The sequence below is a fragment of the Meriones unguiculatus genome, chromosome 1, assembly GCF_030254825.1.
Source record: "Meriones unguiculatus strain TT.TT164.6M chromosome 1, Bangor_MerUng_6.1, whole genome shotgun sequence".
Classification (NCBI taxonomy): Eukaryota; Metazoa; Chordata; class Mammalia; order Rodentia; family Muridae; genus Meriones; species Meriones unguiculatus.
The window spans coordinates 106,809,401-106,835,299 of record NC_083349.1 but is presented as its reverse complement, the minus strand read 5'-3'; the positions used below and the strand labels follow the sequence as shown (position 1 = coordinate 106,835,299).

At 41.8% G+C, this 25,899-nt stretch overlaps 1 protein-coding gene across 1 annotated transcript in view; it reads right to left on the bottom strand.

Annotated features, from left to right (window-relative positions):
* Alk (ALK receptor tyrosine kinase) overlaps window positions 1-25,899 on the bottom strand; it is a 703,407-nt gene that overhangs the window by 320,069 nt on the left and 357,439 nt on the right. Inside the window, exon 4 of the mRNA XM_060364669.1 lies at window positions 1,845-2,046. Coding sequence (XP_060220652.1) covers window positions 1,845-2,046 — 202 coding nt within the window. The remainder of the gene's footprint in view (window positions 1-1,844; window positions 2,047-25,899) is intronic.

Genomic DNA, 25,899 nt, shown 5'->3' with positions numbered 1-25,899 from the left:
ATTTACCAGGCTGCCTGAGGAGGGAACCCTGGAAATGGTAAGTTAAAATCAGCTCATGAGGCTGGCATGTTCTGAAGCCACCATGGGTCCTGCCCTGCCAATGGGTGGGAGGCCTTCCCTTTAAGCTGAAAAAGAACATCAAGATGAAAAAAGCCCTGGTAACTGAGAGCAGCTTGTCCAGAACAATGGACAGCCCAGGTACCTCATACTCCTTATTTCTAGTGACTAGAATTGAGCAAGAGACCCAAAGAAGCATTTCAGAAACAGAAAGATGGATGAATGTGAGTCTAGCTGTGGAGCTTTATCCTTACTGTAGTAGATGTCATTCCTAAGTGAATACTATGTGTAATGATCATGTACCTGCCATACATTCTCTCTAAGTCTTCATAGGCCCTTACCCCTAAATATACCCTTCCCAGTGCTTCTATGTCTCTGTCTCTCTGAGTCTCTGTCTCTGTCTTTCTCTTTCTCCCCACCCTGACCCCCGAAGTGAGTCCAGTTCATTTGGTACTGCCTACATACTCATGGGTGTGGGGCCATCCACTGCAAAAGGAAACCCACCGGCGGCCATACCTCCAAAGAAAAGTGACTTTTATTCCCCAAATAACATCAGCTGCCAGTAGCCCCTCAGCTAGGGGTCAGGCTCAGGAGTCCCTCTCGTACTCCTGCTGGAGTTTTCACTGAAATGACCTTGTGCGGGTGACTGCCGCTCCTTTGAATTTAGGTCTGTAGCATTCTTGCCATGTCCAGTAAAAGAATACATAAAAGAAAACTAAGAAGTAAACATAAAAGATTCTATCCCTGTTGGGTTTGCAGTGGTGTTGTAGTTCTTTTAGATACAACTGAATACCGATGGATCCTTAGCATGGAATAAGGAAGAGACTTCTAAGAAAGCACTGATAGCCGCATTCGGAAAGCAATAGTCAGAATTCCACCTATACACACCACAGGACAGAGGATAGGTGACAGGCATTTATCAAGAGGGACTCTTCTTAAAAGCTGTTTTCTGGGGAAGAAAACAACCTGAGCATCGTCCTAAAATCTTTCTCATGTAATCATTACAAAGAAGGCTCATCACCCCTGTTGACTAAAAAGTCATTAAATATGTGACCACTCAGAGCCCAGCCCTTGACATGCTATTTATAAAGTTAGAAAAAGGAGTGGAGACAAAAAGGCAGACAGCGAGACGGCCTAGTTCAAGTTGCTTTCCCATGTCATTTGTTTTAGAGCCATGATGGATCACTGAGCAAGCAGGTTACATTTCCAGAAAGCTTATCAGATTCCTCTGTGGTAGGCCTTGGGTGACTTCAGGGTTGCACATATCCAGAAAGTTCTAGAACAAAGCTCTCTTCTAATGTCTGATGGGTTAACTGTGCACTGTGTCCCTAACTAATGCTATTTTCAGGCCTCAGAGTCTCATAGGATTTGCTTGGGTGGTTGCACTATTTTGTCTTTCCCCCTCCTTGCCCACGTTCTGCTGATAAAATCTATTTTCTGGCATATTAAATTGATTTCATGGCAGCTGTTTAACATTCTCTTTAGCTGTTTGCTCCTTGGCTCCATCTGGACCTCGGGACATGAATATCTTTAACACTCACACATTAAGTGGCCAGTCTGACAGCTGGTCCTCTGGCCTTTGGAAGGACCACTAGCCAGGGCAGTCTGGGAGACCCACAGATCAAGGCCCAAGGCACTACCTGGGGAATATTAGCAGTAATGGTTCAATCTGGACTAACCCATTAAAGGACAATTGTGAATCTTAAGTAGATGTCAGAGTCTGGAAATGTGCATTCCAAAGCCAAATTACCTTCTAAAACTCAATTTGGATCTTGGGAAAGACTTACCCATGCTTCCCTGGGGTAGGCACCAGAAGAATCTCTCTTCCAGCTTCATTGTGGGGCAGTAGTTGGGCAACATATCTCCCGGAGGGCTGTAGATGTCTGTGCATTGAGACAGCCAGTGTGCAGCGCTCACTGCTGCTTCTCATCCACGGGCTCAGAATGGTATGCTTAGAATCTGCCGAGGTGTTCAGGAGGAGGAAGGAGCCTGGAAAGAGCAAGGGAAAGAGAGTCTGAAGATACGTCCAGTCAGGAGGGCAAACAATGGTTCTGTGGAAAGGTCTGAAGGCCATCAGCACTGAAATCAGAGATGCCAGGTGTGTCTGGCTTTTTATGCACACACTCAGTCCCATTCTTCCTCTGTAACTTTTCTTTGAAAGTGGTCCATCCTGGAGGAGGTGGATGGTGACCAAGAACATGCACTTGATAACCTCTCAAGACAAAGTTCTAACTTGTGGTGGTTTGAACGAGAACGGCCCCGCATAGACACATAGATTTGAATGCTTCCTCACCAAGGAGGGAAATTGTTTGAAAGGGTTAGGAGGTGTGGTCTTGTTGGAGGTGTGTTATTGGAGGTTGGCTTTGAGGTTTTCAAGGCCCAAGCCAGGCCCAGTGATTCTCTCTCTCTTTATGCTGCCTGTGGATCTGAACATAGAACTCAGTTACTTCTCCAGCCTCATGTCTGCCTGCCATGATGACAGACTAAACCTCTGAAAGTGTAAGCAAGCTCCAGCTCCAATTAAATGCTTTCCTTTATAAGAGTTGCCCTGGTCATGGTGTCTCTTCACACAAACAGAACACTAAGTCATAACCTTAGTGTCTCCTACTTAACTGGCTCTATGTCTATGAGCCTTGGGATAGTTTTGTTTGTTTTTATCTACAAAACAGGAATAAAGACATCTATTTCAAAGGGCTCTTCCATTGTTTAGGGATTTTAAACAAAACAGTAGCTATCTTAGCTTTCACTTTATAAAACGGGATGAGAAGGTTTAGCTGAACTTAATAATCTTCTCAGCTCCATTTCAGATGGTGCCATGTGAATGTGCAACTGGTTTCCACAAAGAAAGCCCTAGAAATCCCCATTGGTTGCACACTTGTGGCAGAGGCCAGACTACCTACAAGAAACAGACATTCCTCAAGATTACTGTCCGCAGATAAAGCATGGCAGGGTCTTATTGTGCCAGGCACTCCCTGCAATGCATTCATTTTGCATGCAGTGCTTCTGCATTGACCTTTTCCACCAGTAGATGCTGCTCCTTTTGCAGCAGAGACTTAGTCTCCTGACCTGGACTTCCTTTGTGGGAACAAGCTAATGAGGGCTCTGCCTTCTTAAACCACTTCTGGTACTTGCCACAGTTTCCTTCTGCACAATTCAACCTGCCAACTAGGCAAATGAACGAATCGTCTGTGGTGAAGAATGGTGAAGAAGAAAGAGCAGAATCTTTACCCAAATTCTTAGAATGACAGTGTTGCTCTATCAATTGTACACTCGCAACATGATTAAAGTTGGTAAAAGTAAATAAAGGTTAAGATAAGGATGAAGTGAGTGTGAGGATGCTGCTGAGGCAGATAGAGAGCATGATGTCAGTGCTAGCATCTCTACACTGTATTGTTAACACATTCCAGCACGGCCTGTGGGCATTTGGAAAAAAAAATGCTCTATGACTCTCATTGTGTAATCTCTATCTTAACCTCAGCTTACAGTGGAGGAGTATGGCTCTCCCTCATTCCTGGGTTCATTGGCCACAAGTCCTAAGGAACAAGGGAGCAGAAGCAATGAACTGGGGATTTAGTGGCCCGTGAGCACAAATGGAAATGACCTTCTGGGACCAGCTTCAGGGAGGCAGATCAATTTTATTCAGGGTGAATGAGGGTTATATAGAACTTTGGGGAGGGTTAGGGATACCCAGGGTAAGCAAAGATCATTGGCTGAAGGGCTAGGGTACAGAGATGCCTCATTTGCATAGGGAGGCATCCAGAAATCCTAGGTGCTTGCTAAACAGGTTCTTATTGGGAGAAAGGGAGTTGGACTTGTAATTTTCCTAAGGACCATTAGATATTTCACAGGTAGAGGATGTGGGGATTCTGGGGTCGCCTGGGCAGAGAAGAGGAAGCCTCACCAACAAAGGGAGTCATCCATTTTATGTGGAGCTCAGAGCTTTCTGGTCATGGCAGACTGTGGCCTTAGCCCTAGGGTTTCCCGTCATCAGGGGATGTTCTTGTCATGGGCACAGAGCGAAAGAGATTGAAAGTCCAGACTCAGAACTGGGCATTCCATATAGTACAACCTTTCACTTCTCAAGAGAAGTAGACCATTAATCCAGATGGGGCACTGATGGCTCCAAAGGTCTTGAAAGTCTGGACCAGCTACCAGCTCTCCAGAATCACAAGCAGCGCTCTCTCTCCCTAACACCTTCCTCATCACTATCTATGCAGGGTCCTTTGCCTAAAATGTGGCCAGGAAAGCTTTGTCTGAGGTGTGTAGGTCAGGTACCCAGAGGAGCACTTAGGGAGAGGAAGACCACCAGGCAGGATCCTTACTCAACTTTGTTCTGCCTGCAGATTCCTCTTACTGGCTGACTATTTTGAGTTATCAGCCACACACAGGGTCTCCCTTTGGCACACAGGGAAGCATCCTGGCCTCCGAGTTACCAAGGTGTAGCACACACATATACACAGTCTACAACTGATAAAACACTTTGAGAAACCAGGGAGGAAGCTGGAGGTCCCTCCATAAAGAAAGGGATCTTGATCCTAGGGGCTAGAGAGATGGCTCAGCAGTTAAGAACATTTGCTACTTTTTCCAGAGGACCCAGGTTCTATTTCCAGCACCCACATGGCTGCTCACAATTGTCTGTATCTCTAGTTCCAGGAGATCTGACCCCGCTTTTCTAACCTCTGATGGTTCCGGGCATGCACTTGATACAATACATACATGCAGGCAAAGCACCATACACATAAAATGGATCAATAGCTTTAAAAAAAAAGAAGAAAAGCTCTTGACCATATATCTTTTAAATATATATATTATTTTAAAATAGTGTGTGTGAGAGAGTGGAGAGGAAGAAGCGAGGATGGATGGAGGGAAGGAGAGAGCACATTTTGGTGGCAGTGGGTGCAGTGCCCATCAAATATGGAAGCTGCTGAAGTCCTTGGAGCTGGAGTTAGAAACAGTTGTGAACTGCCCCAATAGGGACTTGCCCCCCTCAGGACTGCTCTGCAAGAGCTCTTTGTAAAAGCTTCCAACAGCTGAGGCATCTCTCACAGCTCCTTGGCCCTGTGTTTTAAAGGGGGAGAAAAAAAAAACACTGGCAGAATCAGCATATATAAGTAAAAACATAAATGCAGAAAAACGTTTGTCTGGAGTGCGGGAAACATGGAGAGAAAAAGATGGACAGGGAAAGTGGCTGCTGGGACCCTAAAACATTTATCTTGGGTGAAGCAGGAATAAATTCTCTGAGGTAAATGCTCTGGGGTCCCAGCAGCCAATTTCGCTGTCCATCTTTATGAAGCATTTATTCCTGTTGTTATTTTGTGGCTAATAGAGAGCCATATAGCTTGAGCAGGAGAGTGACACAGATGAAGCGGTACTTCCAGAACTCTCATCTGATCGTGCAGGAAAGGAGACCAGTATCAACCGGGATCCTCCTCCTCCACCAGTCCACATTAGGACAAAGATAGACAAGATTTGAGACATTTAGTACATCGTTATGGTAAGGAAAGATGCAGGTTGGATTTGGTCTCTGGGAAGCCTGAGGTTTCTGTGTTAGGCTCCGGTGTCTCTGTCCAGACAGGGTGAGGGTCCGAGAGAGACTCTTGCCTAGTCTTGCTCAGTACTCTTGGGGAGTCTGTCTGAGATTACAGTGAAAACTGTCTGATGTCTCATGTATTGATTTCCAAATAAAGGAACAATGGCTGTGTGCAGGCCTGAGACCTTTCTCTGATTTCAAATTCGTAGAGAGTTGAGCTAAAAACCAGCAGATTTTGAGGTGCAAAATAAAGAGTGTGAGTGAAATGAAGGCAATGTTCCCCAGATCAACACTCCACAACTTCTGCTGGATTCTTGAGCTTCTTTTGGGTTCACATACATGTAATCTTTCTGGGGCTCTCCTGCATTGCTGCTTCTCTTTCTAGGTATGGGAACACATGAGAATTCTGCCCCCACGATTAGTGATGCAGTACCCCAGTAATGGGGCTCTTTCAAAGCTGACGGGAGGATGGATTGTTTTTCTGGCTCTAATATGAGAGATGATGTTTATATGAATTTTATTTTGTGCAGCTGGACTATCAATAAGAGACCAAGCTTAAAGTGTTTTCAATCTCAATGGAACTCTGTAGCCGGGTGTAATCTTTTCATCGGCAGTTTCCTCCATCCAAAAAGAAAAAAAAAAAAAGAAGATTTCATAAGCTCCTTGGGATGTTATCTGTATAAATCTTTTAAAGTCAGTGAGGATTCTCTCTCCCTCTCCCTCTTCCTGTCCCTTTCCCTCTTCTTTTCCCTCTCCCTCTTTCTCTCTCTCCTGTATTTTGTTCAGAACATCTTGGAGCGAAGAGAAGGCTCCTGGAATCCCTTCTAATTAAGAAGGATGGCCTGGCCACACACAGTCCTCCACCCAGGATGGCCGCCGGGGATTAGAGAAGTAGATGGAAGGCCCTGGCCACACACTGGCTGCCTCATGTTTCTTTTAGTGTTGGGTAGTGTTGGTGGTTATTATTATTTTTCCCTTGTTTCTAGCATAGAAAGGTGTTGCTCTCCTTTCAACCAGCAGGACATAAAGCATGAGCTAGAAAACCAGGGTCATGAACCAAAAAGTTTAAAGGTCACGACGTTAGAGGTCAGACAGACTGCTGTTCCAGCCTCTATGTCTGTCTAGTTATAGGCCTTAGAAAAATGATTCCAAGTCGCTAAGTCTTTAGTTTGCACACATTCAATATGGACATAGTCTAACTTAAATATGGCTGCCATGAAATGGAATCAAATGGCAGGCACGAGTGACTGGACAGTACCTGACGCACTGTAGATATATGAAAAAAAGCCGGTGCCCTGATTTGGAGTATGATGTCTAAGTTTGGAAGTGTTGTTGTTTGTTTGTTAATTGAAATATTATGTATTTTATGTGACTAGATGTTTTGTCTGTACGTTATTTCTCTGTACCAGAATATGCCTAGTGTCCGTAGAGGCTAGAGAGGGCATCAGATCCCTTGGGACTGGAGTTTCAGGTAGTTATGAGCTACCGTGTGGGTCCTGAACCTACGAAGAGCCAGAGCTCTTAACCACCAAGCCATCTCTCCAGCCCCACAGGGTTTTTGATCTGGCACTGAACTGGAATTGAATCAATCAGAGAGACTGAGTTTGAGCCTCATTTCCATCAGGGCCAGGCTTTCTTTGTTTATACAATGAAAGGTTGAATCTGGTCTCTAAGGATCTCTCCAGCTTGAAACTCTCAGTAATTCTATCTTCCTGACTAGAATATTAGTAACTTAAAGGAGTCCAGTTAAGTCCCTAAGCCCGCAAGTCCTAAACACTTCCTCCCCTAATTCATCTCTCGGAGGGTTCTACACCAACAGTTTCAATCAATTGGCCAAACACACCGTGAACAAACACACGGCTCTGCTTAGAGTACACTGTGAATCTTGCCCTGCCTTCCTCGCTCCCAGTTTCCGCAAATGTACCCTTAGGAAGGGTTCCTGTCCTCGCATCCTGTGTTTCATGCTTCTGCCCGAGGCTGGCATTATCTCAGCCTGCCTGGCACTCAACACAGTACCACCATAGGTACTCAGTGTCCTTAGGATCTCAGAGTAATACATCCAGGAACAAGCAGGGAAGGACAATTTCTGATAATAATTTATAGGGAATAGTCTCCAAATTTTGCTTCTCCAACCGAGTCCCACACCCTGGAAGGCATATTTGCAAAGATTTCTAACTTATTTAGGTGGCTGTCCACATTATTCAAAATATGATCATAGTGCTATTTGTGGGCACAAACTGTAGTTTTTCACATTAATGATGTTATGAGAGATAACACCTCTTTTAAATTTTTATTTTTTATCTTGTACTTGTATCAGGTCTTAGAGAATTTCACAGTCTGTTTTGATCTTATTCATCCCCTCTCCACTCCTCCCAGGTTCCACTTCCTTTTCCTCATCATTCAACTTTGTGTCCTTTGTGGGTTTTTTCCTGTTTTGTTTTGTTTTGTTTTGTTTCTTTTCTATCAAGCCCAATTTGTGTTGCACATATATTCTTCAATGTGTGGCCTTCCTTTGGGACTTGGTCCACTTACCAGGAGCAACGCTCTTAAAGAAACCTGAATCTTCCCTTCCCAGAAAGGAAGATTGTCACATGTCCTTAGCCAGGGGCGGAGCCCTGCACTTACCTCCCTTCTCCATGATGGGATCCAGCCTGGCTGGATTTGCACAGGGCTTGAACATGCTATCACGTGTACTGAGTTCACACATGGACATGCCTTCTGTGTCTGGAAGACATCATTTCCTTGTAGTCACCCCTGGCCTTTGACCCTTCCAGTCCTCCCACCGCCTCTTCCGCAATGATCCCCGGGCCTTGAGAGGAGTGGATGTGGTACTTCTGTTTCCTTTAGGGTTAAGCATCCCTAAGTCTCCTAGTCTGCAAACTTTGGCCAGTGGCTGGCTTATGTGTTTGTCACCATGCGCCAGAAATAGGAGCTTCCCTGAGAAAACTGAGAGATGTCTTGGTCTATAAATATAGCAATAATTCATTATCAATTTTTAAAGATTTATTTATTTATTTTACATTTATGAGTGCTCCATTTGCAGGTCACATGCATGCCAGAAGAGGGCATCAAATCCCAGTGGAGATGGTTATGAGCCACCATGTGGTTGCTGGGAATTGAACTCAGGACCTCTGGAAGAACAGACAGTGCTCTTAACCACTGAACCATCTCTCCAGCCTCATCACTATCTATTTTTAAATCTTCTTGATTTTTATTTAATTTTAGGTCCTGGGCTGTTATGGAAATCAAGCCTAGGGCTTTGAGCATGTTAGAAGAGCACCCTACCATTGAGCCACACTCCCAGCCCTTGTTTTGTTTTTTGTTTGTTTTTAAACGTCTTTGACTTTTTTTTTTGCAGTAGTTTAGCTTTTGAACTTTACAAGAGGATTTCCATGCTTGTTCTGTAAGCTTTGGACAGTTACTGCTGCAGCACTTACTGCCAGCTGGGCTATTAGTCACCTTGCTCTCCTCTTCCTGACTCATCCCACCCCTACCCCCAAGTCAGCTGTATTTTTTCTTCACCTTGTCAAGGTTGTGTAAGAATGATTAAGGCTTTTGTGTTCTGTTTACAGGTTGATGCCAACATCAAAGAAAAAAAATCAATAAACAGAACTTTCATACCTATGATTGTTTATTTATTTATTTACTGCAGTGAATAAGGGCTATGTTTCTGACCTTTATGACAAGGAAACTGCTTCAGTCATCAGCAGGATCAACTGAATTCTCTCTCTCTCTCTCTCTCTCTCTCTCTCACACATACATAGAGTCCCTTGTCAAAATTCTGTCACATTGGAATCTTGACTTCTTTGTGATGTTTCAGGGCCCCAAGGATTTAATTGCCTTGTCCCCTTTAATATGTTTTATATCTGGCTCTTCTTCCCCACGTCACACTCCTGCTCTTTTCCCTGCAGGTTCTAACTCCCTCTATAGATTCCTATGTCCTGCACTTCCGGTATGGCTACAGTTCTGAAATGTCTTTTCACTCAGACTCTGTTAGTTGCATCAACTTTAGGAAAAAAATTTAAAAAATCCTCATACGTGTATTATATTTACATCCCCTTCTCCATCTTCAAGGACTTCTTCAAAGAGAGATTTCCTTGAGGGTCTTTGAGTATTTGACTTGTTTTTCTTTCACATCATGCTCAGCTCACTGGCGGGGTTTTGGCTCTGGTTCCCATGTTAGAAAGTACAGCTCTGAGACAGAAAGGCCTGGGTTTTCTAGAGTCTGTGAGACTGAAGATAAGACTGATGCTTATTTTATTTGTGATGTCTTTGTACTTTTCTTTTCTCTTTGGGAACTTTTAGGATTTTTTTTTTTAAACCTAAAGTTCTGAGATTTCAGTTCAATGCATCTAGATGCACACCATCATAAGAACTAAACGGTGGCATTAGCTGGGCTTGCTTTTAAAATAAAAAGTTTATTTCCATTTCAGGCAACTGGCTCTGGTATTTAATCACTTGAGTCCTTCTGAAGAGCTCCCTTTCAAGTTAATGTGTCACCTGGCTTGTTTTTTTTTTTTTCTGTGTGAGCCCTTTTTTCATACTGCTATGTTATTGCTACGTGGATGATCAGTTCCCCATATTTACACCAACACCAGGAAGGTATATTCATCAATGAGTCTTGTTCCTCATGTTAGGAGTCTCCTGATGGCAAGGGGTAGGCCATTTTGTAGGTGTCTCTCTCCCCAGTGCCATTATGAAGGATATGCCACTCTGGGCATCAACAGCCTCACTCCACTTTGAATCTTTAGAGAGAAACTCCATGTTGGTTTTTTGTTTATTTGTTTTGTTTTGTTTCTGTTTTAATCCCTTTATCTTCTTTCCTGGAAAATATAATTGACAAGGACTGGGTTCAGTGAAGTCGACACACAGACCTTCTCCTTCCTCTTTCTTGTTCTTGCCCGCCTTTCAGGTATCTCTCCTTCCTATTTCTTCTCTCAGTGGGTGTGTCCAGTACCTCCCTTTCAGAACTCTGGACCTTGTTGCTCTACCCCCTCATCCACAGTTTCTGTTTGTGTTTAAGGAACTACTTGTGCCTCCATTTTTGCTATGTTTGTGATTCAGAATTTATTCCTCTATTGAACTCTTAATACACGCTGTTAGGAAGACAGGAGGAAAGAGTGACAAAGTGTGCTCGATCTACCTTGCTGAACAAGAAGCCTCTTAATCATACTCTGTGAGCGGAAAACACAAATAAACAAATGCATGGGTAGCTGGATTTCTATCACAATCAATCAAACATGATCCTGCATCAGTGGTTAATTGTCCACAATGCAACAAGCCATTAATTCATTGTTGTAAGCTATAATTCATTCAGTGATCATGATGCCAGTGCTGTCAGGTGCGTATTAAGGGTCAGTTGAGGTTTCTTGGGTTAGGATGAGGACAGAAGTACCATGTGGTGCACACAGGCCTCACGCTTACATATGGCTTCAGCACAGCACCAGGGAATAATGTTACACCGACTCCCAGTGTGTCTTCACAGAACAGCAGCCATGTGGGGTCCTAATAGGCATTATGAAAAGGCTCTGTGAGCCAATAGCTGCAGGGTTCTTGGCTTTCACAAAAGTGGTAAGTCCTTCTGCTGGAGGATTTTTCAGAACTCCAAGATGTCAATAAATGTTATGGCTCATCAGTAACAGAATGACAAATGAAGCATTGACCAAGCTCCCTACATGGCAGAACTCATTTCATGTTGTGTGGCCCATAGCATGAGGATTGCTGTGGAAACTCTTCTGGAGTCTAGTTTCATACCAGAAATCATCTGCAGAGAGTAGGAAGGGGAAAAAAAACCACAAAATACAAGAAGGCAGAGGTGACTCATCTTTTGGCATCTTTGTCTACATTTTTCTCTACTTCTGTATCATATGTATTTAAATATCCCATCTCTAATCCCTTCCGTGAATTCCAGATCATCTTGTAATTGAGAGCCAAGCTCCTTATGGCAGAAGCCTGCTTGTGGAAGGCCCTCTTTGTGCTTGTCTCTGTCTGAGGAGACTCTTATCTTAATCCCATATCTGACTCTGGAACATCATTTAAACAAAATATGGCAGTCAACGGGTTAATTGCTTGTGGTATTGGAGAAAAAATCTCCAGAGCCAAGAAGCTCAAGACTTGCTTCAGGACAGCTACACGTCAGTGGTGCACCTGGAATTTGGAACAAGGTTTTCAGATTGCAGAATCAGTCTGTCCATGACAGGCCCCTCTGAGGATGCTCTCTGCCAAATGCACTGTTGTTTGATCGCATTATCCCACCATCATTTTCCTCTTTCTGCACTTCCACAACACTGAGGATCAGGCCCAGCAACAAATCTCAAACTCCCATTTGTCTTTCCCTGAGTGGTGTGGCAAACACATAGAATCTCAAAGATTTAGACGCTTCTAGAAAACATTTAGTCCAATCATATCCTTACAGCCAGGGCAACAGCTCAGGGCAGTGCATGGCCATAGCTACCTGCTGTGGAAGAAGGCAGATGGGCAGTGTTAGGATTTTGCTTCAGTGTAGTGGGCTGCCTTACTCTGTCTACATGTGAAAATATTTGGAATCACTTCTGTGTCTTTCAGCCACTAGAACTTAAATGGATTTCTGTTCTCAGCCTTCACTTGGTATAGAGTAATTTGAAGAGAAACAATATTAGCCTTTGATATCAAATAATTAGGAAAAAAGCAAGTACACTTATGAAGGGAGATAAGAGAGGTAAAGAGAGTTGAGTTTTCTTGCTGGTCTTATTCGTCATAACACAATGGGTCAAGTTGCAGCCCAGAAGTATTGACACATTTGCACATTTAATAAACTTCAATAAACTAAAAATGTGAAACAACCTCTGAGGTCCAAGTTAATTGAGACAAAGTTTCCCTAGAAATAATAAGATATATTTATGTGTGTGTGCATAATGATATATGTATTTTGATATATCTGGACAGTATAAAGGCAGATAAATACACATATTTATATTCCCACATGTATCTCTAGACATATCTCTGTGTGTATAAGAGTATTTTATATATCTCCCTTCAGATCTCTGACCCTGTTAAAAAGAATAAACTATTGTTTAAGAGAGGCACATGGATGTTTTTGTTTTAATCCACAAATTTTCACTTAGGCAAAAGGGGAAAAGCCAATAACGTCTGAATACAGAATATGTGTCCTGGGAAGTCAGCAAGAAAAGATAATAAAAACAAAGCAAATAAATAGAAGGAAGCAGAAGCTAAAGTGCTGAGAAACCTTTTTTTCCCTGAAAGCTCATTTTGGCAATCCACAAGGAGAATAGAACAGCGCTTGATCTGAGGAAAGGGGGAAAGGGGAACCAAATGAAAATGAAACAATTGATTTAATTCCACAAGAAAGCAGGAAGAAGGGGAGATAAGAGCATCTGGTGCTGGATGTAACAGAGAGAATGGAGTCAGGAGACAGAGTAGCTCTCCACTTCGGAGAGAAAAGCACAGAGTTTTTTCTTTCCACCTGCATATTCTCAGCCCTGGAACCACATTGTTGAGCTCATGCTTTACTTATTATGTCTCTAGATGTTATAAATGTCAAGAGTGGAATCCTTATGTTACTCCTTAGCAAGGAGGTAACAGACTTCACCTCATTCTCCGTGCATTTCATTGATTACTTTCAGTGGCAACTTTAAAGATTTTATTGTCTCTCTCTTTTTTAAAGATTTATTTATTTATTATGTATGCAGTGTTCTGTCTGGATGTATACCTGCACACCAGAAGAGGGCACCAGGCCTCATTATAGATGATCGTGAGCCACCATGTGGTTGCTGGGAGTTGAACTCAGGCTCTTTGGAAGAGGAGTCAGTGCTCTTAACCTCTGAGCCATCTCTCCAGCCCCCTTATTTTCTTTTTAAATTGTGAGTGTGTGTCTGTGTGGGGGTGTACACATGAGTGTGGTTGCTTGCAGAGGTAAAAGGGGGTGTCAGAAGTATAAGAGCTGAAGTTACAGGTTGTTGTAACATGCCTGATGGATTCTGGGAACTGGTCAGGTCCTTTGCAAGATCAGTACTCTTTTTAATCACTGAGTTATCTCTGAATTTTTTTTTTACAATTCTTTTATAAATCATTGTTTCTATCTCCTTCCTTGCAGAAGCCACACAAGATCCCAGATGTGCACTAATGAATGCATTGGTTGTTTCTCTAGTTTCTGTGACAGCACACTGGACAAAAACAACTTAAGACAGAAGGAGCGCCATCTGGGGCACAGACAGCAGAGGTGAGCTGTGTGCTGTTCCCTGTGCTCCATTTTCTGGCCGGCCCATGGCTCTGCCTGCCTTCCAGAGGAGGCCTTCTGGGCCCCAGGAACATCCACATTAGATCCCTCCACATCAGTGCCCTGCCTGACAGGTCAACCTGGGGAACAGCCAGCAGAGGTAAGTGGCATGCTGTTCCCTGAGTCCCAGGGCTCTGCCTCTGCCTTCACAAGGAGGCTTGCAAGAGTGGGGGGTGGGGGCAGGGCGGGAACATTCAGACCCACCTTAGGCAAAGCCAGTAGAAATAAGCAACTTGCTGTTCCCTGTGATCCATTGTCAATCCCAGTGCTCTACTGACTCCTGGAGGAGTCCTGCTGGCATCAGGAACATCCAGGCAACACCAGGGACAACCAGATGGCTAAAGGTCAGCATAAGAGCACAATAAACAAGAGCCAGGTCAATATGGCAGCACCAGAGTCCAGATATCCTACTGCAGCAAGCACTGGATATCCCAAAACAGCCAAAGCACAAGATTAAAGATTAAAGAATTTACAAAGATCCAATTTTATAAAGGTGATAGAGGCCTTTAAGAGGAAATGAATAAATCCCTTAAAGAAATACAGAAAAATATGAATCAAACAGGTTAAGGAAATGAATAAAACTGTCAAAGACCTGAAAATGGAAATAGAAGCAATAAAGAAAGCACGAACTGAGAAAATCCTGGAGATAGAAAACCTAGGTAAGTGAACAGGAACTACAGAAGCAAACATCACCAACAGAATACCAGAGATGAAAGAGAAAATCTCAGGCATAGAAGCACAATTGAAGAAATTGATTTGATCAGTCAAAGAAAATGTTAAATCTAAAAAGTTCCTTACACAAAACACCCAAGAAATCTGGGACACTATGAAAATACCAAACCTAAGAATAATAGGATTAGAAGGAGAAGACTCCAAGATCCAAGGCCCAGAAAACATTTTCAAGGAAATCATAGGAGAAAATTTCCCCAAATGAAAGAAAGAGATACTGATAAACATACAAAAGGCTTACAGAATACCAAATGGATTGGACCAGGAAAAAAAATCCTTCCACCACGTAATAATCAAAACATTAACTGTATAGAAGAAAGAAATAATATTAAAAGCTACAAGGAAAAAAAAGCCAAGTAACACATAAAGGCAGACTTATCAGAATTATACCCGGCTTCTTGACAGAGACTCTAAAAGCCAGAAGGGCCTGGGCAAAGTCTTGCAGCCTCTAAGAGACCACAGATGTCTGCTCAGACTACTATAGCCAGCAAAACTTTTAATCACCATAGATGGAAAAAACAAGATATTCCAAGACAAAACAAAATTTAAACAATATCTATCTACAAATTCAGCCTTACAGAAGATACTTTAAAAAAAAATACCAAGAAGGTTAACTACATTCAAGAAAACAGGTTACACACAGGTTTGTGATTATACACACACAAACACGCACATTACCACCACCAGCATCAAAATAACAGGTATTAACAATCATTGGTCATTGACTGGACCTATTTCAGACCCATTCTGTGGGAAAGAACGAATCCCTATCCCTATTAATGTTACTTGGCTATGCTTGTAAATAGGAACCTAAAATTCAATAAAAATGAAGGCACAACATACCCAAACTTAGGAGACACATTGAAAGCAGTACCAAGAAGAAAGTTCACAGCCCTAAATGCCTACATAAAGAAATTGGAGAGATCTTATACTAGCAACTTAACAGCACACCTGAAAGTTCTAGAACATAAATAAGCAAACACACGCAAGAGGAGTAGATGGCAGGGAATAATCAAATTCAGGGCAAAAATCAATAAATTAGAAACAAAGAGACTAATACAAAGAAGCAACAAAACCGTGTTGCTTTTTGAGAAAACCTTTTGAGAAAAATCAACAAGTTAGATAGCAAACCTTTAGCCAAACTACTTAAAAGGCATAGAGTATACAAATGAACAAAAAGCCCACCGAGGAAATCCAAAGAATCATTAGGTCTTTCTTCAAAAGGCTGTACTCCACAAAATTGGAAAGCTAAATGAAATAGACAATATTCTTGGCAGATAGCACTTACAAAACTTAAATCAAGATCAAGTAAACAATTTTAATAGTCCTATAACCTAAGGAAATAGAATCAGTCATTAAAAGTCTCCCAACCAAAGTAAGCCCAGGATCAGATGGTTTTGGTGCAGAATTCTATCACACTTTCAAAGAAGAGTTAGTACCAATACACCTCCAATGATTCCACAAAATAAAAACAGAAGGAAAATGACAAACTCATTCACAGTGATCCTGGTACCTAAATGACACAAAGACCCAACAAAGAAAGAGAATTTCAGACCAATTTCCCTTATGAACATTGATACAAAAATACTTAATAAAATACTTGCAAACTGAATTCAAGAACACATGAAAAACATCATCAATCAAGATCAGGGAGGCTTCAACTCAGGAATGCAGGGATGGTTCAACACATCTATCAACGTAATCCACCATATAAACAAACTGAAAGACAAAACTACATAATCATCTCATTATATGCTGAAAACAACTTTGACGAAATCCAACACCCCTTCATGTTAAAAATCCGAGAGAGGTCAGAGACACAAGGCTCACACCAAAACACAATAAAGGCAATATACAGCAAGCCAATAGCCAACATCAAATTAAATGGAGAGAAACTTAAATCAACTCCACTAAATTAAGGGACAAGACAAGGCTCCCCACTCTCTCCATATCTATTCATTATAGTAACTGAAGTTCCAGCTAGAGCAATAAGACAACTAAAGGAGATCAAGGGGATACAGATTGGAAAGGATGAAATCAAAATATTGCTATTTTTAGATATATGACAGTACACATAAATGACTCCAAAAATTCTACCAGAGAACTCCTACAACTGATAAATACCTTCAGTAAAGTGTCTGGATACAAAGTTAACTCAAAAAAATCAGTAGCCCTCCTGTATACAAACAATAAATGGGCTGACAAAGAAATTAGGGAAACAATACCCTGCACAATAGCCACAAATAATATAAAATATCTTGGTGTAACCAAGCAAGTGAAAGACCTGTATGATAAGAATTTCAAGTATTTGAGGAATGAAATAAAGATTTCAAAGATGCTCATGGATCAATAGGATTAACATAGCAAAAATGGCCATCTTACCAAAAGAAATCTATAGATTCAATGCAGTTACCATCAAAATTCCACCACAATTCTTTACAGACATTGGAAAAACAATTCTCAACTTTCTGTGAATAAAACCAAAACCCCAGGATAGCAAAAAAAATCCTGCACAATATGAGATCTTCTGGAGGTATCACATCCTTATTTTCAAGCTGTACTATAGAGCAATAGTAATAAACCACATGGTATTGGCATAAAAACAGATAGGTTGATCAATAGAATTGAATCAAAGACCCAGAAATAAATACATACACCTACAAACACTTAATTTTTGACATTGAAGCCCAAACTATAATGGAACAAAGGAAGCATCTTCAACAAATGGTGCTGGTCTAACTGGGTGTTTACATGTAGGAAGAATGCAAATAGATCCATATTTATCATACTTCACAACACTGAAGTCCAAGTAGATCAATTACCTCGACATAAAACTAGATACACTAAGTCTAACAGAGGAAAAAGTGGAGATCAGCCTTGACTCATTGCCGAAAGAGACAACTTCCTGAACAGCAGCTCAGGCACTATGAGCTGACAATTAATAAATGGGACCTCATGAAACCGAAAACCTTCTGTAAGGCTGAGGACACCATCAATAGGCAAAATGAGGGCAGCATACAGAATGTGGAAAGATCTTCACCAACCCTACGTCTGACAGAGGGCTAATATCCAAATGTATAAAGAACTCAAGAAAGTAGACACCAACAAACCAAATAACCCAATTGAAAAATTTGGTGTAGAGCTAAACAGAAAATTCTCAACAGAGGAATATCTAATGGCCAAGAAAGGACTTAATGAAATGCAGAGTCCTTTGTCATCAGAGAAATGCAAATCAAATGACTCTGAGATTCCATCTTACACCGGTCAGAATACTAAGATCATAAACTCAAGAGATAGCACATGCTGGTAAGGATGTGGAGCAAGGGGAACATTCCTTCCTTGCTGGTGGGAGTGAAAACTTGTGCAACTACTTTGGAAATCAATTTGGAGGCTTGTCAGAAAATTGGTAATCAATCTACCTCAAGACCCAGCTATACCACTCCTGGGCATATACCCAAAAATGCTCCACCTTACCACAAGGACACTTGCTCAACTATGTTCATAGCAGCTTTATTTATAATAGCCAGATACTGGAAACAACCCAGATGTCCCTCAACTGAAGAATGGATAAAGAAAATGTGGTACATTTACACAATGGAATAATTACTCATCTATTAAAAACAATGACATCATGAAAATTTCAGGCAAATGGATGGAATTAGAAAATATCATCCTGAGTGAGGTAATACAGAACCAGAGAGACATGCATGATATGTACTCACTTATAAGTGGATATTAGCTATAAAGCACAGGATAACCATGCTTCAATCTACAGACCTAAAGAAGCTAAGCAGCAAGGAGAGTCCAAAGAAGGATGCTTGAATCTCAATCATAAGAGGAAATAAAATAGACATTAGAGGTGGATGGAGTGAGGGAACTGGGTGGGAGAGTGAATCGGGGAGGGGATTGGAGGTGGATCAGGTATGAAGAGGGGGTGGGAGAGGGGAGAAGAGGGAGGAGAGGGCTGGGAGAGTGAATGGAAATTAGTGACAGGGGTAGAAGGGCATCTCTGGAATGAGCATCTCTGGGAGATCTGGGACAGGGGAGGCTCCAGGGAGTCTATGGGAGTGACCCTTGTTGAGACTTTTAGCAACAGGAGATATGGAGCCTGAGGTGGCCACGTCCTGCAGCCAGGTGGAACTTCTAGTGGAGAAAGGAGCATACCAACACACCCACAAAACTTTCAAAATTTTGTCCTGCCTACAAGATGTACAGGAATAAAGATGGGACAGAGATTGAGGAATTGGTCAAGTGGTGACTGACCCAACTTGATACCTTACCCATGGGAGAGGGCCAGCCCTGACACTATTAGTGATACTCTGCCATGCTTGCAGACAGGAGTCTAGCATAATCTTCTTCAGAGAGGCTTCATCCAGCAGCTGGTAGACACAGATGTAGAGACCCACAGCCAGATGTTAGGTGGAGATCGGGGAAGTCCTGTGGAATAGTTGAGGAAAGGATCTAGGGAACTAGAGATTTCAGGGACATTGCAAGAAGACCTACAGAGTAAACCTGGACCCGTGGGGGCTCAGAGAGACTCAACCACACCAATCAAAGGAGCCTTCATGGGCTGGACCTAGACCCCTATACATATGTAGCAGGTGTGCAGCCTGGTCAACCTGTGGGTCCCCTAACAATGGGAGGAGGGGCTGTCTCTGACTCTGTTATCTGCCACTGGATCTCTTTCTCCCTTGCTGAGTTGCTTTACCAGACCCAGGTGCAAAAGGATACACTTAGTCCTGTTGAGACTTGAGGTGCCAGGGTGAGCTGATACCCCGTGAGTGCCTCCCCTCCTCTGAAAAGAAGGAGGAGGATGGGAGGAAGAGGGTGTGAAGGTGGGGCTGGGAGGAGAGGAAGGAGAAGGCTGGGACCCAGCTGTAAAGTGATCGAATAAATAAACAAATGGGAAAGGAAAAAAAAAAAAAGAACTAGCCACCACAGATAGGATTTCAGGTAAGCTATGAACAACTTCTTTAGTAGAAGCATTGTATGAGGCAAGATAACTGATTGTTTGCTGAAACTCATACTTAATTGGGCATTTTATGCTTTATCTGATACTGGAGGTTTGGGAGAAAAACTTTCCTTTTCTGGTTCCTTTTCCTCCTCCACTTTCTCACTTCCCTTCTTCTTTATCCCTGGAACTTGGATATAATACCTGGAGTGTAGTTCCTGCCTTGTGACCATGAATGACATGGAACAGAAAATGTACATAATAGAAAAGTAACAAAAAACGAGTCACTCATGGTGGGGTTGGATACACGAACTAGGTCTCAACTGCCTTATCAGACATTCTTTTTTCTTCTCTTTTCCCATCCTAATTGGCCTTTTAATTTCTTTTTATAAGTTAGCATACAAAACAATGGGCTTCAATTTGACATTTTCATGCATGTACGTGATTGCTATTACTCTCCTCAGCGCTCTCTATTCTCTCCCTTTCTGCTCAATCTATATAAAACTCTGGATTCTACATAGGAGAGAGAATGTGATATTTGTCCTTCCATCTCTGGCTTGTTTTACTTAACAAGATCATCTGCAGTTCAATCCAGGTTTCTGCAAATGACATACTTTCATTCTTCTTTATGGCTGAATAAATTATATATATATATATATATATATATATATATTCACATGTCTATCTATTTTCTTGTTAATAAATATCTAAATGACCTCCATACCTTGGACAATGTGAATAAAGTAAGCATTTCAATGGTGTGCTCACTTAGGTTCCTGAGGCATAGGCCCAGAAAAGCTATAGGTGGATCGTATGGAAGATCCACTTTTAGTTTTTTGATTTCTTATTTCCATGGTGACTTTACCAGTTGGCACAGCCACCAGCAGCGTCTAAGGGCTTTGGTTTTCCTACATGCATGCCAGCATTGGAGGGTTGTTTTCTCGGTGAACACCACTTGACTAGGATGAGATGAAATCTCAAATGCCCAACTAAGCCTGGTGGAAAGACTGCTCTTTGTTTTATAGCTGAAGCTCAGTGCAATGATGTCTATCTTCGCCTGGCCACTGGCACCCAATGCAAGGCCGGGAGGGTGCTCCCTCCATAAAGCAATGATACTGAAGCAAAACAAGATGATAATGCATTTATTTTTCAGTATCTTATCTAAAATAGAGTCAGACTCCATTTTTTTTTTGTGTTGGAGAAGTTGTTTTCCCCCTTTGAACTGAATGATGGCTACAGAAATGTTATCATTTATTACACAAAACAAATCAATTTTTGAAATGCCTGGAAGTTCTGGCTCTTAAGTTCAGTGTTTTTTTCAAGTTGTAGTTTGTAACCCATTAGTGAGCCATGAAATCAATTTAATGGGTCATGACCAGTATTAAATACAAAGTGGGAGGAGGAGAACAGCAGGAGAAAGAAAGAAATGAAATTTAGAAATATCCTTATGGTAAATCTCCTTTGGGAAATGATGCTTCTCACCCATCTGCAGGCAGATGCACAAAAACGCACGTGCGCGCGCGCACACACACACACACAGATTCTCACGCATGCGCACGTGCACACACACACACACACACACACGCAGAGAGCGGCTTGTGTGTACCATGTTGTTTTGTAAAGTGCATTGGGCATAACGGATGACACTTTTGAAATATCAGTCTCAGGATGAGTGTTGCTCAGATGTAAAAATGACATCAGGCAAGTTGTGGACTGTGGGCCACTTCCCATTCACTGGGGACTGAGGAGAAGTCATCCATTTGGGTAGCTTTCTGGCATTTAGCAAACTCTCTCATACAAGGAATCTTACCACAGTGGAGAGAGATACAGGCCCTCTTCAGACATCAGCCAAAATGGAGAACAGGGTAGCCAAATGCGGCTGAAGAGGATGGGTAACTGAGGATACGGAAGGAACTGGGTGGGAAACTGCTTTCTCAAAAGACTGATGACTTAGTTTCCACAGCATTTTCCCAGAAGCTTGGTGTGGCGACAGAAGCCTGCAGTCCTAGCTTTCGGGAAAGGGAGAAGAGAACGCTGGAATTTGCTCACTAAGCAGTCTAAGCAAATGCGTGAGTTCCAGGTTCAGTGAGAGACTTAATAACAGACAAACAAAAAACAGGGGACAATTAAGGAAGACACCAATGTCATCCTCAGCACACATGCTCACACATGCATGTGTACACATGTGTGACACACCCGCACACATGTGCACACACACAGGAGCCTGAGATACTAAGTTCTTTATTTGATTTTAATGGACGCTTGATTCTGATATTATAAAACTATGGAACAATCTGGGTGTGTGATTCTAATTTTTGAAATACATGTTTTATGAAACACAGAAGAAACATTTCAGTCAAAAGTTTAGCTTCAAATTAAAACGTGATGTCAATATAAAATGCACAGGGGAAAAATATAAAATACTTTGCTAATAATTTTATACTTATTACATGCTGAAATGATAATAGTATATATATGTATATATTTGGCTAAGTAAAAATGCTCAAATTAAGATCACTTGTTTTGTCTTACTCTCTGTAATGTTGTTTCTACAGAATTAAAAAAAACATTGTGTTTTGTTTTGTTTTGTTTTGTTTTTGCTTCAAATTATTTTGCTATTGGACAGCCCTGCTCCAGGGATGAAGAGCCTCCCTTGCTGTAGGTCATTGGATAAGAGGGTTCTTCAATCATTATTACAGCCCAGACGACTTGACTCCAAATCAGAGGCTCTTCCCACCGAGCTAAAGCAATTCACACTTCCCCAGGTCTCAACTCATTTTATCTGGAAAGGCAGAACAGGCCAGGGATGACAGTATTAACAAAGCTAATGTTTATCCACTGCCTTCCGTGCGCTGATCACAACATTAACATTTTACCCAAATCACTGCATTTGACTCTGCAGCAGCCCTGTGATGGTGGGTGGTATGATTGCTTGTCCTGCTCTTCAGAAGAAAGGGAAATAAGGCTCAGAGATCAATCAAGCTTCCCGTCTGCTCAAGGGAGTAGGACAGCCTAGAGGCCCAGACCTGGGAGATCCATTAAGGTGAGTGACAATTAGGACCTGTCCCTGGGTTACAGCCCTGCTCGGGAAGCTGCAGGAAGGCAGGAGGCAGCTGTATCTCTAGAGTCCTCTGAGATTAATTTCCTTTGGGAAATAATGGCTGCCTGATCTTGCTGCCGATGCCAGCACTTAGAGGCAAGACTCTCCAAGCTCCACAGATTCTGAATACATAGATAAGGTTCAAAAAGGTGACTTTGTGTCTGAAAAATGTTGCACCAGAAAGTTGAAATGTGGGTTCATTCTTACAGGTACTTACTTAAGGATCACATACAATGTGAGACTAAATGTCAGTAACAACCTTTACATATGGGAAGCAATCATACCTTCTCAAGAAAATTGCTCCATCTTTAGTGACAGAGATTGTTCATACTCATTAAATACAGTCTAGGGAAAAAACATGATAAGAGAATTAAATTACCTATCACTCTGCTACTCAAAATTCCTGTTGGGGCTTTGTTCTTTCATGTACACAAAATGTAAAAAATTAATATCCCGACTGTATACTTTGTCCCATCATCTTCCAAATTAACATCATGTCATAGACATTTTCTAGGTTTTCTTTTTTTAATTTAATTTTTTATTTTCTAGGTTTTCATGCAAACTTTGCAAGCATATTTATAAACACTAACAGATGACAATAAGTAGGCGTCATATGGAATGTTTAGCTTGAATCACTAGGTTATTTCTAATTATGGTGCTATTACACATGAGGCTCATGTCCTTTGCTTGCGTCTATTACACTCTGAGAGTGCCCGCACCCACACTCATCTACAACCTTTAACTATGCTTATTATTTGGACCAATAATTCCCTCTGTAGGAATTTTCTTTGAAATAAGTACTTGTTTATAAATGCGTGTTTGGGAGCTGAGTTCGAGCCCAGCTCCAGATAAACTCGAGGTGGTAGTGCACTTCAACACTGGGGAAGGGAAGATAGGAGGATCATAAATTCAAAGGTTATCTTTGTGTAAGGAGTTGTTTATAAAGTGTTTCCGCCGTTACTTACATGAACAAGTACTTAGAAGTAAATAGTACATTTTCAATACAGAATATTCATTAGACAAAACATATGGCATATCTATGCAAGTAAGTGCTCCTGAGGCCATTAAAATATTGTCTTTAAGCATCGGTCAGGCCTATTAAATATTAATAGCAATGACTTTTCTTTTATTGAGTACTGAGCACCATGTTATTTAGGATATAATTTAAGTCTTAATAATGTATGTGCTTGAAATTATTCTCATCACCTTTGTAAGGATTAGGAAACAAGCCTAAGGTTCCATGATGACTCCTTGGGGCCAAACACCTGACAGTCAAATAATCAAAGGGTATCAAGGCCCAAACACTGATGTCTGCCTTTATAACAGGCACTCTCCATAACTACACTATAACCCTAAGATGTTCCCAGTTGTCATTTGAACTTGAAATGTCCCCCATAGACTCACATATTTTGGCTTCTTATTGGTGAAATTTTGGGGGAAGGTCTAGGAACCTTTAGGAAGTAGGGTCTCACTGGAGAAATCATATCACCATAGGGAGAATTTGAGGCATCATATAGTCCAGCCCCACTTCTTGGTCTCTTTCTACTCTCTGAATTTGATGCAATATGAGTGGCCTTTATGATTTCTGTCAACCTGACACAACCCAGAGACATCTGAGGGAATCTGAACTGCGGCACTTCTCAGATCAGCCTGGCCTATGGCCATGTCTATGAGAAATTGTCCTGACTGTTGGCTGATGTGGGAGGGTGTAACTCACTGTGGGTGATGTCATTCCTAGGCAGGCTGGCCCGTGTATAAGAAAGCAAGCTAAACACGAAGCAGGGAGAAAGCCAGTAAGCAGCCTCCTTCCATGGTTCCAGCCTTCAGTTCCTGCCCTGACTTCCCTCCAGGATGGACTGTGACCTGGAAGAGTAAAGATGAAATAACTCCCTTTCCCCCACATTGCTTTTGGTCATGTTTTTTGTTTTTTGTTTTTTTTTTATCACAGAAAAGAGATGTAAACTGGGATATCATTCCTGCCTGCTGCCATGCTTTCCCTGCCATGATGGACAATATCATTCTGGAGCTGTAAACCAAATAACTCCTTTCTCCTGTACATTGCTTTCCTTGGGGTATTTTATCATAGCAACAGAAAAGAAACAGACTGTCATTAGACAGAAAAGTCAGTTTCAAAACTATGGATGGCATGACCCCAATTTTGTAAAATGTGAAAAATGGATGAATATGCCTATGGCAAAATAAAATACTTAGGAGGAGCCATCAAAGCACCAAAATGAGCAACTCTGCATGATAGAGTATTTACATATCTAATATTTACATATATATGAATGCATTCATATGAGTGTATACATATCTATGGCTTTCTAAAACATCTGTTACTTAAAATTTTTATAGTAAGATATACAGCATAATAAAAAATAATCTTCGTTTAACCATCAAATAGCAACTCTTTCCCAGGAGCTCAGCCCAGCCCTGATAACTGCTATTCTACTTTCTGTCTCCATGACTTTACTATTGTAGACATCCTTTGTACTGGAGTCACAGAATATTTGTTTTGCATCTGGCTTATTGACTCAGCATAATGTTTTCGGGTTCCTCCACTTTGCAGCATAGATCAGAATTTCATCCAAGGCCAGGTACTATCCTATTGCATTTACATCCAACACTTTGTCCATTGATGTGTTGATGACGTCTAGGTGGTGTCCACCTTTTGACTACTGTGAAAAGTGTTGCCATGACCACAGTGCACAAGCGTGTTTGATGTTTGCTTTTCCTACTCTGGGGTAAATACTTAGGAATGGAACTTCACGGCCGTGCGATAATTCATGGTATCTCATGGAGGTTTTGACATGCATTTCCCTAAAGAACGAAGAATCTGAGCATCACTTCCTATGCTTTCTTGCCTTTTTGCAGTTTCACTGGAGAGAGGTCCACTGAAGCCCTTTGCCACTCTTACAGTTTGAACCTGAGATGTCTCTCGTGTTTTGAGTGCTTGGCTCCCAGTTTCTGGTGTTATTTTGAAGGCAGTGGAGACTTTAGGAGGTGAGGCTTGGAGTGCTGTACCCACCCCCAATTCACATCTAGCTCTTTCTACTTCCTGGCCTCCTACAGTGAGTGTCGTCTATGCCAGATGCTCCTGCCACCATGGCTGAAGCCGCTTTATCACAATCCTCCCTACTATGATGGATGGAGACAGCGAGTCCAAATAAACCTTTCCTTCCCTGTTTCTCTCAGGTACCGGATTCCTTGTTTCTCTCAGGTGTAGCATAAAAGTAGATAACACACCCATTTAAACT